The sequence below is a fragment of the Nannospalax galili genome, unplaced genomic scaffold (assembly GCF_000622305.1).
Source record: "Nannospalax galili isolate Female #2095 unplaced genomic scaffold, S.galili_v1.0 scaffold923, whole genome shotgun sequence".
Lineage (NCBI taxonomy): Eukaryota > Metazoa > Chordata > Mammalia > Rodentia > Spalacidae > Nannospalax > Nannospalax galili.
This window is the reverse complement of record NW_008349753.1, coordinates 2,639,957-2,656,415: the sequence shown is the minus strand read 5'-3', so window position 1 is coordinate 2,656,415 and position 16,459 is coordinate 2,639,957. Positions and strand designations below refer to the sequence as shown.

The 16,459-nt window shown below is 42.6% G+C and overlaps 1 protein-coding gene across 3 annotated transcripts in view; it reads right to left on the bottom strand.

Annotated features, from left to right (window-relative positions):
* Window positions 1–1,213: 1,213 nt before the first annotated feature.
* Window positions 1,214–16,459, bottom strand: part of Rnf144b (ring finger protein 144B) — a 146,936-nt gene continuing 131,690 nt past the window's right edge. For all 3 annotated transcript variants that reach the window (XM_029570388.1, XM_008847075.3, XM_008847076.3), the window contains exons 5-8: window positions 13,835–14,036; window positions 11,218–11,362; window positions 7,100–7,189; window positions 1,214–5,728 (exon numbers count right to left, since the gene is read on the bottom strand). In XM_029570388.1, coding sequence (XP_029426248.1) covers window positions 5,588–5,728; window positions 7,100–7,189; window positions 11,218–11,362; window positions 13,835–14,036 — 578 coding nt within the window. In that variant the 3' untranslated portion in view covers window positions 1,214–5,587. The remainder of the gene's footprint in view (window positions 5,729–7,099; window positions 7,190–11,217; window positions 11,363–13,834; window positions 14,037–16,459) is intronic.

The window sequence follows — 16,459 nt, the reverse complement described above, 5'->3', positions numbered from 1 at the left end:
ATGTGAAAAGTGACTAGCGACGAGTTGGGGTACAGGGTCACTTCTTGTTTCTGTATGTTAATGGTTTATTGGGTAGCTATTAAGGTACTAGAATTGGTAAAGAAATGTGTACTGGTTATGGTTTGAAAAGAAAAAGCCAAAATATGAATATAGCACTGTTAAAATTGAAAACCACGAAGGCAAAAAATGGAACTCCATTTGCAACTTCTCCACACACATCAGAAAATCTTTCAGTAAGTTCATTAGAGCCCTAGTTCTAGCTTTTGAGACTGCTAGTTTGTTTATTTGACAATAGGCCACAAATATTCATTCAAGCACAAGTTAGTAATACTGACAGGAGAGGATGTGGATCTGAGCTTTCACCTTGAGTCTGGTGTAAACATCCGAAGTCACAGGTGGGAACATACCTGCAGGACAGAAGCAGGGACTTTATCACTTGAAGTCTTGGTGACTGATCGTTGTGGTCCTGATATTAGCAAGTCAGATGCACATGACCTTGTTATTTCTTTTTAAAAATATTTTTTTATTTTATGTGTATGAGTGTTATGTCTCCATGTAGCTAAGTGCACCCATGTCATGCAATGCCCACGGAGGACAGGAGAGACTGTTGGATCCCCTGGAACTGGAGTTCCGTAGACAGTTGTCAGCTGTCATGTGGGTGCTGGGATTTGAACCTAGGTCTTCTGCAAGAACCAGTCAGTGTTCTTAACCTCTGAGCCATCTCTCCAGCCCCGACCTTGTTATTTCTTTAGTGAATCACCCCGTCTCCTGTCCTCCAGCTGAGCCCCAGGGATAGTATGGGGATTGATCTCATTGGCACCGTCTGCTCTAGCATGTTATCATACACGGGGAAACTTTGACTCTATATAACTTCAAACACAGCTGGGTTGTTTTTCTTCTGATACCTCCACTGATGCAGATAAGAAGCTTGTGCTTCCTCTTGGACTCACAGACCCTGCAGTCAGGTATGGAATCACTGACTGAGGAAAGAGCAGTGAGAGCCTTTCAGGAAAGCCTCCTTTTTTGTCCTGGTTGGCATTCAATATTTTGGGGAGACATGAACATTTCACTTTCTCTAAGAAATGGATTGAGTTCCAAAGTTCTCTAAATAGCTTATATAAAAAATAGTTTAAAACTTACACGTTTTTAAATTATAAATTTAAAAATTGCACTAACAGATTAAAGATTAAAGAAACTCACAATCTAGAGTTGGTCATGATCTGTAGGGTCTATAGGTTTATTATCTAACAAATGAAAATAATTGAATTTCAGAAAAGCCCAATTATAATTCTCCAGATTCACAATTTACATTGCAACGAGTGTGCTGGGTAGGGCATTGGTTAAAATCACTGCTCTATAAAATGGCTCATTCAATATTTCTTTGGAAATGCACATTGAAGCTTAGCAAACAGTAAGCATACTTTGAAAATGAAATAATGTTGATGTTCTAGACATTTCAGAAAATTAAGACACCGTAACCCCAAATGTTTTACACGATCTTACTGATTTTCCCTCCTACTGAACTATTACAAACTGAAATCTGAATTGCCAGTCAATTATAAACAGGTATCACTGAAAGAGGAACAGTACATTAGCAAAAAGACGTCAATGTCAGTACAAGAAAGTGAGTTTTCAGTTCTACAGAGACGCAGGGTCTCACCGTTAGTCACATTCTGGCAACCAACAACTGAGGGGAATCCTGCCTGGGCTACTAATCCACTGGAAATGACCTTATGCTAACACTCACGTAATTCCTCTCTTTAAAACTAGTAACAAGGAAACCCGTTCTAAGAAATCTTGGGAAGGTTAGATCTGACCTTAGCATTTAGTGTGGTCCTTTCACTGAACTATGCTTTGACATATGTGGTGGTTTGTGCTGCTGTTGTTTAGAATGATTAAAGACTTGTATTACTATTTCTCTGGACAGCGGTTGATCTCTGTGTGCTGTCCATGTCGACTATCCCACATGGAATGATCAAGTCTACTTTCCCTATTTCAAGAAACACAGTAGCAAGAACTATGACCATAGATATATATTTTGGCTGTTTTGTGAATTCTATACCTGGGATTTAATAGTAATTTAGTTGGTTCTTAGTGAATAAAAATGAAGGTTAACAGGCGTGGTTTACTCCTCACATTTACTGGGGCTAGAGAGACCAAAACAGTCATTTTCTTCCAAAGAACTTAAAAAAAAATACAATGCAACAGCAATTTAAGAAAGTATATGACAGAACTTCCTGGATCATGAAGCATCATGAGATGTAATGGCCTACAGATATCAATTCAGACAGTGTTACAAAATGTCATTAAAGTCACACATATGTACACAGCTCCACATACATATAGCCACCTATTCATGAACAGGAAGAAAAGTTCTTTAGAAGCACTGTGTAAAGCTAAACGCAATACAGACTTAGTTGCTGAATCATTTTTAAGAGGAAACTTGAAGTTCTAAGAAACGGTTTTGTACATCCAAAAGTACATGTCAGTTTTCAGATGTGGGTAGGGAAGATTTGTGTGTGTGTGATGCAGGCTACAAGAAAATTCACACAATGAATTACTTGCTTTTCAAAAGTCATTTTCAAAGCACAGAGTTCAAATCCAGAGCAAATACTCATGGCACGTACAAACAGGATGCCTAAGAGCTGAACGTTTGCTTCCATATGGCTTTTCTCCTAGCTTCCCTAATGAATTCCAAGAGGAAAATCCCTAGAAGGGGCAAGGGCTAGATAATACATCATTGTATCCAGTGGGACTCCTGGATGGTTAGAGTTTACACCAAGATTATGACCTGGTGGGCTTTTAAACCTATTTAGAATGGGCTACAGGGTTTTTGTCACAGCATCCAAAGGTGTTTACATAGCCCCATGTATCTTCCTAAAACAGAGAGAAGATGCCTAGCACAGAACGGAGCTGGCAGACGAGAAGAGTAACAAAGCCAGACTCCGCCACAGGCCAGGGACCCGAGCGAAAACATCATCAGCTTCAACCACCACTGTTACCGCCTTGTTTCTTTAACAAAGTCTACTTTGGCTGGCGTTGTGCCCTGGGATGTACCAGTGGCACGTTTGGGTTCTACTTTCCCAACTTTCTCCTGTAGATTTGCACAATCTCATACATACACACACATTTTAAGGAAGAAGCCACCTTCTTTTTTTTCAGGCACTTTGCAACATTAAAAAAATTAAGTCTAGTCATGTAAAATCAGCTCGAAAAACATCCCCTCCCAGCCAAAATAATAATAGAAAAGGAACAAAAACAAAATTGAAACCAATTCTTTTTAAAAACAATTTCTGAGAAGACAGATTCCCTCAGTTTTACCAAGGAAATAGTGCAGCAATTTCTCCCACATTCACTCCAAATTCATCAGCTCCTGTTTCTTGGATAGCAGCATGTCAGGTTCCTGAAAATCTGCCCCATTTGAATGAAGCTCAGAGAACCGACCAGTGGGGGAGCATGGGCACTACTGACATTCTTGTTCCAAAAATTCCATTTCAACTGTGTTCTTGTGATTCCCCTGAGCAGTGTGAAACGTCCTTTATCTCCAGGGACGCAACTGGTTATGTGTATGACAAAGCAAACTAACCACTCAAATATATGCACATTTATATTTATACTAATATGAAATATGCTTTCAGAAGAGGGTGTTTTTTTTCTGAAGTGCTTAGACATTCAAAGGAAAACAAAGCCAGTAAATATTGAGAAATTCCTAATAAATGATTAAAATGATTTGGGCTGGTTGCCCTTCAAATATTTCCCAGTGTTTTCTTCTATGTTTTACACAAACCGAATAAAAATGTACATGACCAATGAACATACTGTACATAGATCAGATGCCAATATATATGTGTGAATTAAAATCCTTAACTATATACATCCCCACTTAGGATACATTCTGTTGCAGAGGCAAAGCGTCAGTCTTTAATAGTAGATCCAGGATAGCAGCAATTTAATAATCTTGTCACCTGGTTACCTCAGAAAACACAATCGATTCTGAATAGTACTCCTGGTTTCCAGGAGAGGTCTCTGTTAACATTGAATATGTACAGTTCCCAGAAGCACCAGGCTGCATGGCTAATGGAAACGGTGGAATCCTGTCACTGGAGAAAATGTTTTCGTCTTTTTAAAACATATTTACTGAAATAATGTTGTACTGAGTAGAGTGACTCACTCTGTGGTGATATGAATCCCAACTAGTGAAATACACAGACTGTTTTGCTGTCATATTACCAGTGCCTCATATACACAGAAAGTATTCAGCTCCTGAACGATATTATATTACGCTGAGAAAAGAGCTGCTCCGAGTTGGGTTTGAAAGCATGTAAATAACAGTTACTTACCACTTTACAACGGTGACAAAAAATTGCACTGAGCATTGTTGTAAAAGAGTTGTTTTTGAGTCTACACTCTTGGGTAAGTTATGAACTTACAACCAAAATTCACATATGCACAAAGCAAAAAAAAAATCTTTTAGGCTGATGGATAAATCATTTTAGTCATAGAAAGAGACAAGGGCTTTTAAGTAATCTTAATTTTGTGTCATCTATTGGGTAGATCCATGTGTGCCCAGGGGATAGAGATTCCAGGTAGGATGCAAGTCATGTAGATTCTGGATGTATACGCAAGTCGCATAGATTCCGGATGTATATGCAACTGACATGTGTCCTGCTGATGCACACTTTCAGGTCCAACTCCAAATCTGTTGGGAGTATTACCAGAGCCCAAAAAAGGACTCTGTGTCTATGGCAAAGGCTTTGAACCTCCCACTCATATCCCATATAAAGCAATTTTATAGACCAGAGCTACAGCTGCAAGAGATGAGTTGGTTACCTCAGAAAAATAACATCTGCCAAAGGACAGACACTAAACTGGGCCATGTTGTTTTACATGCTACAACCCTTTTCCTGGGAAGATACAACTCCCTCTGAACAGCGGTTTCTCCTGCGTGAAGATGAGATCACACGGAGAGACACCTATTATCTTTCTGCCAAGTCACTGTGGGAAGGCTGGGAGCAGCACACCCAATAGCCAACACAGGCATGCCGGCATCAGTCCTGAGATAAGCAAGCAGCCTTCTGTTGCTCTCAGAACTTCTCACTAGACAATTTTAGCCTCCCCTCTTCCGACGCTGGGTTTCTGCCATGCTTCTCATGGCAGCTGAATCAACACAGACTTTTTTCCAGTTAGCAATGTATGTTGCCAACCATGGCAACACAGCTATTACACTGAATTTTCACTTGGGCTCCTTGAGTTTGGCTGGAAGATGAGCAGCTCAGCGGATCCTTTGGATGATAAGATGGTGATGTATTACATCCTCCCAAGCAAACTCAAAGCTCCTGACCTGCTCCACAGCCACAGTCTGGGCTACAGAGCTGCTTCTTGCTACATAGGAACACTTGCACCAGGGACTTGGCCTTTTCCAACATCGAATGCTTTCAGGAAAGTTCAAAGTCTGGACACAGAGGCACTTCCAAAGTTTGGCAAGGAGAAGGAGGCAAGGTCACTACAAGGTCACTAAGTGGGGCTTTACCACTGTGCTGTCTCATCTAACCCAGATGTTTGTGCAGGTGAACACAAACGGAAATCTTTAGGTTGTAGATGGATCGTGCTTTTTCTTCTTTCCCCGACAGGACTTGCAGACACAACAGATTATACATGGAGAGGCCAGGAGTAACAGGGGTGAGGTCACCAAGGCGATGATGCCTAATCCCACAAGGATGCCCACCACCTGTATATAGAGGAAAACCTACGTCAGCAGTTGTATCATCTTAAATGTATACTTACCCCAACTGTAACAGCTTTTCTGACCTGAATGCTACTGTCACCCTCCAAAATCCATAGCCTGAAACCCTAACCCTCAGAATGATGGCATTAGGAGCCAGAGGCCGTGGGCACTATGGTGGGACCCCAGGGATAGGATTGGTAACATTGTAAAAAGAGACACTAGAGAGCTTGCTTCCATTCTTGCCTCTCCACAAGAAAAACTGTCATCTATGAAGCAGGATGAGGGCTGTGGTGGTTACATTTCATTGTCAACTTGGCTGGGCCTGGAATCACCCAGGAGACACATTTCTGGCCATGTCTGTAAGAGCATTTCCACAGAGTATTAACTGAGGAGGGACGATACACTCTGAAGAAAGCCAGATGAATCTGGTATCCCGCCCTGCCCCAATACCTTCCCAATCTGAAAGGATGTGATACATTGCTGAACTCTGCCATACCCTACCCACCATGATGGACTGTATCCCCCAAACCATGAGCCAAAGTAAACCCTTCCTCTTAGGTTGGTTCTTCCTAGGTATCTGGCCATAGATTTAAGAGATGAAATAAATACAAGGGCCCTCAGCAGAACCTGGCCATGTTGATACCTGGACCTCAGACCTCTAAACGCCAGAGCTGGCAGAAAGAAATTTTTGTTGTTTAAGCCACCCAGTCCATGGCAATCTCTTAGAAAAATGACTAAGACACTGCCTCGGGCACATTTAGCAATGTTCTCAACTGGGCACAAACTAAAACGATACAAGGACTAAATCAAGCATGAGAACAAACCAAATGTTAATGGAAGCTTGGCAGTAAGCTGCTAATCCTGACCTGTTAGTGGTGTTGGCTGGTTCTCTACCTTGAGTTTCCTCAACAGTCTCACAGGGACATTAATGATGATTACAAGGATATGAGCACTGACTTCCTCAAAAGGAGCATAGCCTTTGATAAACAGAAAACCCTATTAAAAACAAACCACATCTCCCTTTGAACCAGCCACATAAACACATGATGTCATGTACAGAGGCTCTAAGGCCCAGCAGGAGCTCACAGTACTGTGAGAACACTGCCTTTGATGGTTAATGTGCTTTAATGACTTTTAGGAAAGTCCTTTAGCATTATGAGAGAGGAAAGAACATGGGTGTTCACTCTGCCAGTGACTGCCTACTGCATGGCTCTCTGGTGCTCCCATCCCTCCAGAGCTGTGCTCATGAATTAACTTCAGGCAGTTGCTCCATTCTTCTCCCTCTCCCCACTCAGAACTCTTCAGGAGGACATGGGTAAACAAGGAAGTCATCAAAAGTCTGGTGTAGCTCATGTCCCAGTAAGGTCCAGGTACCTGTGTTCGGTTCCACATCACTGATGCTCTTGAATGGCCAAGCTTATTCCTGCAAGGCCCTTTGTCATAATGCCTGAGGAAAATGTCATTCTGAAAAACAAAGAGAGGGGTTTCAGTAAACACACAAGTTGGAGTTGAGAGGTAGATACAAACCACATCACTCCTATAGGAATTCCAAGCCCGCAATCTTCAGCACAGCCTTGAAGTTTTTTAAGTTATCAAGTGGAGATTGATCATATTCAATGAAACTCTTGGTTGATTCTATAAAAAAGGAAATGAACTGATGGGGTGTCTTAGGTAAGTAACTGAGAGCTCTAGCAGAAGTGTGAGATGGAATGGGAGAACCACAACCAATAGCAAACCAGGTAGGAGAGGGGCCAGTGAGCAAGGGATGACAGGAAGAGGAAGTCACAGTCTCAAGATGCTAAGAAAGTGAGAACTAGATGGAGAAGCCATGATATACAATCATGAATTGGGGGGGGGGTCTACTACTGAGTAGAAAGAAGACAGAAGCTTTGTTAAGAGAAATAATACAGATAGATTTGGGGGATGAGATGAGCTGCCGTTTGGACATGGTGAACTTGACAGGTAGTGGAGACATCCACACAGAGTGTCCAAAGGCGGCTCATTGCTTATTTCTGGTCCTTGAAGATGACTTGGGGCATCCGTGTACATATGTTAGAAAAAAAAAAATCACTGGCGTAAGTAAGATTGTCCCAGAAGAGTGGACTGAGGAGCAAGTATGTTCAGAGACTGCAGTATACAGGAATAAGTCAGTCAGAGTCTGGAAAGGAAATTGCTATGGCCATAATGGCAAAGGGAAAGCAGGAGAGAGTAGCCAAAAGGGAGGAGGTAAGATGCCAAGCGCCACAAGGAATCTAGGAGAGCTAAGGACATCTGTGCACTTCACCAATAAGAAATCACTTAAAGCCTTGGGAAGAACACAGTTGGCATGGCTGGATGGCCAGCTGCGTGCCCTGGGATGACTGGAGCTAACAAACGTCAACAGCAAGAGGTTACTGAGCTCTTTGGAAGCTTCCCTTCTGAAGGAATGAGAGAAGAGACAGGTCAGCTTGAGAAATGGCTGGCTCATCTCTAAACAGCACACGGCAGACAGTATAGGGTGGTAAAGGAGTAGGAGAGAAGCTGTATTCACGAGAGAAAAGAAAACTGGAGCGGGCAGGTCTCTAAGCCTCTATCCGATCCTCTGACGCTGCAGGGAGGGGGACCAAGGCAGCCGCAAACTCAGCGCCCCCGCGATGCTCAGTCTTTCTTTTGGGTGGCTGTCTTAGACTTGAATTTTAGAAACTTTCACTCTCCTGGTTCCAGGCTCTCAACTTTCCCACAAACAGATCAACACCAGCTGACAAGGAATGCTTACCTACAGAATAGCGTTGCTAAGACAAGTCCTCGTCTACGAGAAAATTAGATAGCAAAATGCAGTGACAGAAAAAATGCTTCAACATCTGAAGTCATATGTTCAGACATTTAACATCTGTCCCATTTCATCTCAAGGACCCACACAGCACAAGCAACAGAACAGAGTGTTCTCAGCCACACCATCCCCCAGACGTACTCCAGCCAAAGGACGGAATCTGGTGCACACATTTAAGTCTTTATACTCTTGCTTCCTAAAGAGAACCTCAGAGACTTATCTGTCTGGTGGGTAGGAACTCAGCTAATAGTCTGGCTACACCAAGAAGAAAACACAATGATCTCTTTTTAATGTGTAAAGAAAGCATGGAGGGAGGGTGTGTAACCACTGTACTCCTCATTGAAAATATTCCTCATTTACAATCACAGGGGGTCTTAAATACCACAGGAACTTGTAATTTAAGGGACTATGTGGAAGCAAAGTTTTTGAAAGTAAAAACCATTTCTTTAAACTTGAGCTACTAAAATTCTTGCACCTACGATAGCTCCCTTTGTCTCCTCAACATATGTGGCCTCTTAAAACAGACCAAGCTGACTGTGAAGCTTACTAATGGGTGTCCTATCAACCTATCTGATTTTCAGTTGAAGCACCAGTAGGCATTCTGTGTTAATGACACCCTTATTCCCCGAGCTGGTGAAGATGCTATAGCACTAAACAAACTCCTGGTTGAATGAAAGCAAATGATATGACAAATCCAAGACCTGCGGAAGAACAAGCATGACTCAGGACTTGCAACGATGGGGACATACATTATGGGTCAAGATTGCCCAGACAAGAATATCTAAACCGTTTGCACGTCTCCAAACTTCTGAAGACTGGAATTGAATACAATCATCTCACCTATTCTTCCCACTGCCTTTTAACTCTGATATCACAGGAAGCACGAAATGTGCCACTGTGTAACGAGAGAAAATAATCATCAAACAAGTCCCACGACCTAGGCAGTCCCGTGGCAAGGCAGCACTTCCCTATTGTACCAACACACAAGATGCAGGACTAGAAGGCACTGGCAATTCGAAAGACTTTTCTGATGGCAGTAGGCAAAAGAATGACGCCCCCACACACACACACCAAGGATGTTCATGGTTGAGTCCCCAGAACCTGTGTGTTTGCAACTATAATTATGAGAAGGACTTGAGATGGGGGCGCTCATCCTCTGTGATACAAATGTTCCCATCTCACTCTGTGGGTCTTTATAGGCAGGGAGACTTTCCTGACTGTTCAGTGGGGATGAGAACTATAAGAAGGCCAGAGAGATGTGATGCTGCTGCCTTTGAAGATGGAGAAGAGGGACCACAAATCTAACAGTGCAGGTAGCTTCCAAAAGATAGAAAAGGCAAAGAAATGGGGGTCTCAGGGGCTGGAGAGATGGCTCAGCAGTTAAGAACACTGGTTGTTCTTGCAGAAGACCTGGGTTCAAATCCCAGAACCCGCATGGCAGCTAACAGCTGTCCATAACTCCGGTTCCAGGGAATCAGATGTCCTCTTCTGTGCTCCGCAGGCTTCGCATGACAGGATGCACTTACCTACATGCAGGCAATACACTCATAAACATAAAATAAAAATAATAAATAAAAAAAAGAAATGGGGTCTCATCTAGAGTCTCTAGAAAGGACTGTAGCCCTGAAGACCTATATTGACATCTGATGTGCAGAAACATAAAATAATCTGTGCTGTTTCAAACCACAGTTCCCAATATAAATATACAATTATGTAAGACAAACGCATTAATAGGTCTTACATACTAGAGATGCCCCCTCAAAGCAGAAAATGCCCCTAAATCAAAAGCATTTCTAAGCTAAAGTGGCAGGTCTAGAGCAACAAAAGGAAGACTTAAAGTGTCTACAGCAGCAGCAGGGCTGGGGTTATGACTTGGTGATAGTGTTGCCTAGCAGCACAAAGACACGGGTCCAATCCTCAGCACCACAAAGCAAATCAAAGAGTGGGAGGGAGGGAGGGAGGGAGGGAGGAAGGAAGAAGATATAGGTTGCAGGTTTGGAGGTTCAGGAAATCTCACTTAGGAAAAAAATCCTTTTGCAGGATAAAAAGAGGCTCTATTTTTTGTTTGATTGGTTTGTTTTTTTGTGGGGTTTATTTTGTGTTTTTTTTTTTTTTTTTGAGCCAGGGTCGCCGGGTAGCCCCAGCTGGCCTGGAACTTGCTATGCAGACCAGGCTGACCTCACTCTCACAGAAATCCACCTGCCTCTGCCTCCCTAGTGCTGGGATTAAAGGCATGCATTACCACGCCAGGCCCAAGGCTCCATATATTTTTTAATTATTTATTTAATAACCACATACTTAGAAGAAGCATTTCATTACAACAGCATTGACATATTCAATAACAATTTTCTGAGCTAAGATGCATCTCTTTCAAAATTGGCTGTAAATTTTTAGGTTTACAGTTGAATTATTATAGTTATACAATATTGTACTCAGTATAAACCCTATAAGACATAAATGAGGTTTTAACCTTTAAAAAAGATCTCCATTTCATTATTAAAATACACAGTTTCATACAGAAAAATTCATTTTTAATGCAACTGACATTAAGATGTTTGTACATGCGTTTCTAATCTCTAGATATCTGATAAGGCTCCATATTTTAAAGGAAGGGCTATAGGACTCCAGCTCTGGCACAGACACAAAGAAAAGAGCGTATGATAACCCTTATGAGACAACTTACGTCCAGGTTCTGCAGACAGTACCAACAGAATGTGTGTTTGCAGTTCTTACACATCATCTGAGCACAGCCTTCATTGCGCTCAATGTAAACCCGGCAAACGGGGCACTGCTTAATGGGGGCTTCTGCGTCTGTCCCAAAGAGGGCCCTAAAACAAAATGGATGAGAGATTGTGTTCAATCAGTGGTCGTCATCCTAACTGCCAGGGTTGTAAATGGTTAGGTAATAAAAATCTCAGTTTTCTGTGTTTAATTCGCTTCCTCAGGAAAGGATGCAAACAAGACCGGGAGACATTAATCATTACCTGTTCAAGCATATCGAAATAAGAAAGAATGTGTTTATTTTGACTTTTAATGAATTCTATGATTGCACTTTCCACATCTGACTTACTTCACTGTTCTGGACAAATTAATACTTCATTCCTTGATCACGCATTGTCTGAATAAAAAGTACGAGGAGGCAGCTAGCTGTGTGGACCTAGCACAGGGTCCACACAGGGTGCAGTCTGTGCGATGTTCTGTTCATTAAATAAGAGGAGGAGTGGGATTCAGCCATCGCAGCTTTAAAAGAAATGCCCACTGCTATTGAAAAAAAACCCACCCTGAACTGATGGATAGGCCAGTTCGTGACCAGAGCAGAAAGGGGCACAGACAGTAAAGAGTGGGACAAATTGGAGAGGGAGGGAGCTGTTGCCCTGGGTTCCATTCTAAGTATTATTTCTCAAAAGCACACAGACACATCACAATTTACAGAGTATTGTTAAGTCTATGGCAGATTTGGTGGTGGCAATAAAATTTATATAGTAGTAACAGTATTTCTATTTTAAACATTTTATTTATTATTTTTATTTTATGTGTGTGAGTGTATTGCCTGAATGTAACAGCACCTGTGTTGTGCTATGCCTACAGAGGTCAGAAGGGGGCATCGGGTCCCTTGAAACTGGAGTTACAGATGGGTGTTAGCTGCTATGTGGGTGCTGGGAATTGAACCTGGGTCTTCTGTAAGAGGAGCTACTCCTCTTAACTGCTGAGCCATCTCTCCAGCCCCTAGTATTTCTACTTTAATACTCTCCTTTGGGACAGTGAGATTGCTCAGCAGGTAAAGACGCTTGCTGCCAAGATTGATTGGTAGATGCTTGATTCCCAGGATCCACGTGGTGGAAGAACAGAATTGATTTTTTTTTTTTGGTCTTTTTGAGACAGGGTCTCCTTGTAGCCCCATCTGGCCTGAAACTCACAATGTAGACCAGGCTGGCCTCCAACTCACAGTGATCCACCAGCCTCTGCCTCCCAAGTGCTGAGATTAAAGGTGCATGCCGCCATGCCCAGCTCAGAATTGATTTTTGAAAGTTGCCCTCTGCTCTGTACATGAGTCATGGCACTGTTGCACCGATACATGTACACACACTAAGTACAATAAAAATATTTAATGTCCCCCCTTTTTTCCAAGGGGGGTACTGACTCATAAGAAGCTCAGTGTCTTATATGAGGATCCAGATACCAAGCATCAGCACCAGAACTAGATCCACATCTCTTCTGTTCTCTTTAAACTTACCTAGGGAGCTTACTATTACAGATGGCACTGCTTTAAGTCTGACTGGGAGGGCACATGCTGGCCACATGCAGTAGAGCACTTTCTTCTTCGCTGCATCTGAAATTCAAGCCTAGCATTGCAGCCAGGTGGCAGGACTATCCCTGAAGACTGGTTTTGCACACTCTGAGGGCACTGGGTGAGTGAGCCAACTGGCAAAAACACTGGCATTTTGTCCTTGTTGATTTAGAACAGCCATAGCCTCAAGCAAAGCACAGGATCAAACACAAAGGTCTCTCAACTTTACACCTGGGTGCTGCCAAAAAATCTTTCCCTACAAAAGGTACAGATTTAATTGCTTCTTAACATAACAAAATCCAAGCCCTGGTACCATGTTTTCAGGGCACATTATGAGAGACTTTCTCTTATTTTCTTTTCTTTTTTGTCTTTTTGAGACAGGGTCTCCCTGTAGTCCCAGCTGACCTGAACTCACTATGTAGACCAGGCTGGCCTTGAACTCACAAAGATCCACCTGCCTCTGCCTCCCAAGTACTGGGACTAAAGGCGTGAGCCACCACGCCCAGCCCTTCTCTTACTTTCTAAGCATTTAGACTGATGGTCTATGTGAAAGTGTTCCCTATTAGGATCTAGGATCGGCGTATCTCAAGAGCTGGGCATTTAATCAGGTAAGATAATTTCTGTCTTGTGTTGCAAGCAGGAAGAAAGACCAACAATTGGTAGACATAATTTCTAAGCAAATACCTGTGTACAAGCCATGACTTTCTACTCAGAACCATGAAGCATGGTACCTCTCTATCTAAAGAGAGCAAAGTTCATAAAAACTCAGCACTACCTGGAAGACTCCCCTGGGCAAAAAACCCAAAATCCCTTTTAGACATATTCATTTGCTTGCTGTTACAACTTGGTGATTCTGAGCTTCCGGCGTGGGGGTGGGGGTGGGCGTGGGGGGTGTTCTACAGGAAAACAATGAATGTTCAACTACCATCATGAGACAACACCTTTTCAAAGTGGCTTATGATGAGTTTGAAAAGAACACTAGGAATAATCTCCAAGACATTGCTTTCCTTACCCACGCTCTGTTGGCACAATAGTCTGACTGTCTCTACAAGAGACCTCCCCATGCCAGGCATCCTTGCAACATGAGCAGAATTTCAGGTGGCAAGAAGGGCATTCCACCAACACAGGATGTCCTGGGTCACCTGCTGCCACGGGGCATACTGTCTGACAGTCTGCAACAGGACACCATGTTCGGAGGGGGTCCAGGTAAACTTCTGAAACATAAAGGAGGACATCGTGATGGGATGTCTGTCATTCAAGCATTACTTTTTGCCCTTTATCGAACATTTTACAGACTAACATTTATATATAACCACAGGTGATTGACAATTTTTATGATTGACAGTCTTCATAATGGATCCAGACCTCCCCTCCACCAAGTACATCCCTGTCATATTTTCCAAGATAAGAGCCAATAGAACAGGTCACCACCGCCTTTAATAACAGATAATGAATTTTCTCCCCAACTCAAAGCTCCAACTGAGGACTGTTGCTTGCTTTTGAGCCCTCAATATAGGCAAAAGTCTTAAGTCCTTTCTCTTAATTAACTAGATACCATCTTAGAAGTCTGTCAAAGCAAGAAAAAAAGTATTTTACACAAAAGATAATGTCTTTTTGGACCCTGAGAAACAGTTCACACAGCAGGAAATTTAAAACAAGGAAGAATCAAATAGTTTAGGACCAGACAGTGTCTGGTATAGCTTAGCTAGGAGTCAGATTTAGTTAACTTTCAGTCTCACCAGTGAACAAGTTAGGGACAATTTATGAAGGGCCCATATGCTCTCAGAACAAGAAGGAGGGAGTTTCACAGACCATAAAATGATAGCTATTTATGAGAGTGGCCAGATCCATGTGACACAGAAAAGAGGGAAGATAAGAGGGTGGACATCCATCTGTTTATAAGTCTCTCTTAGTTTTTTTCTTTTCTGTTCAATAACAGATTCCATGTTCTCTTCATATAATATGCCCTGCAAGGAAACCATACTGTGTAAGAAATGAGGCTACCGAAGGAGAAAAGCAGCCCTTCTTTCTCTAAATCAATGCACTTTTTAAATTCCTAACTCATGATGTTCTTCTTTTAAACATCTGAGGTTAACTCTAATCAGTTAAAATTCCCGCAATTAGTTGTAATTATGGCAGAAATTGTGGTGTGTTTCTATCAACTTACTGTTGCAAGCATTCGGGGGACACAATGGAAGCAGAAAGGATAAGTAAGGGAACAGTTCTAGATTCTGATACATTGTTAACCTGGTGCAGCTGTGGACCACAGTTCACTGCATAAGCAGGGAGAGTTGGCTGAGCCATAGAAAACAGGGCTCCACACTTTTCACCATTGGGTCAGGGCAGGAGGGGCCAAGCAAGCAGCCTGGAGGGAGGGAAAGAAGGGACACCAGAGCTCTCTACACAGACTTGTGACAGGGATGCGTCTGCGGTGTCCCATCAGGTGATTCTGTTGTTGTGCAAACATCATGGTGTATTCACACAGATTTAACATAGCTATGACATCGCTAGGTGGACGGACCATCATCATACGCAGGTCTCATTGGTGGCTGAAATGTTAACACGTGTTATGTGGATTATTTCCTCCACTAGGCATCATGATTATGGCATTTGCTGACGTGTTTGTTTCGGGTGGTGATGGGAATTGGACAGATGCTGGCCATTTGCTCTACACTGAGATCCAACCCAGTCTAAGGATGGCTAACAGAGCTTGACTATGCCCAAAGGTGGAGACAGTAGGACACGGATTTTTACTCTATTTAAAAATAAAATTGGCCACTCTGGCCAACTCTCCAATCACCTCTCTTAATCCCTTTCAGCCTTCTTTACTGAAACATCTATCACAACAGGCTGAATATTCTAGAGTTGTACTTTCCCAGACTTCTGTGCAGTGAAGGCTTAGCATGTCATGTGATTCTGATAGTGGGGAAGTAAAGAGAGGCCCACCAAGGGGCTTCTAGACAAGACCCCACTCTTCTATCTGCCTTTGTCCACAGGTATGTGACGTTATGATGCTGGACCAGCACGTGAATCTGTGATTTAGTGAAGCTGAGCTGCTAAATCAATCAAAGCTATGGCGGTGTGCCTCGGGATTTCCTGTGTGTGAGGTAGGATGACATCTTTGCCGTTGAAGCCATTTCCAGACACTCCATTCCCTGCAACTGAAAACCTCTTAACTGACAAGGCTACTTCTAGTAATGACGAGCACATACCACACTGTTCTTCCATGTGGCAGGTGTTTTACTAGGAAGATTGAAGTACCAGGTCTGGGATGACCTTCACCGTCTTTCCCACACCAGTGGTTTTATCTTTTTTTATTTTTCATTTGTTATTTTTATTTTTTATGTGTATGCATGTATTGCCTGCATATAGGTAAGTACATCCGTGTCGTGCGATACTCGTGGAGGTCAGAAGAGGCTGTCAGATCCTCTGGGACTGGAGTTATGGACAGTTGTTAGCTGCCATGTGGGTGCTGGGATTTGAACCCGGGTCTTCTGCAAGAACAACCAGTGTTGTTAACCGCTGAGCCATCTCTCCAGCCCCAGTGGTTTTATCTTTTATATGTAAGGCACTTGGAAATTGCACCAGTATATAGAAACAAATCCACATACATTATCCTAAAGAAAACTTTCCATAC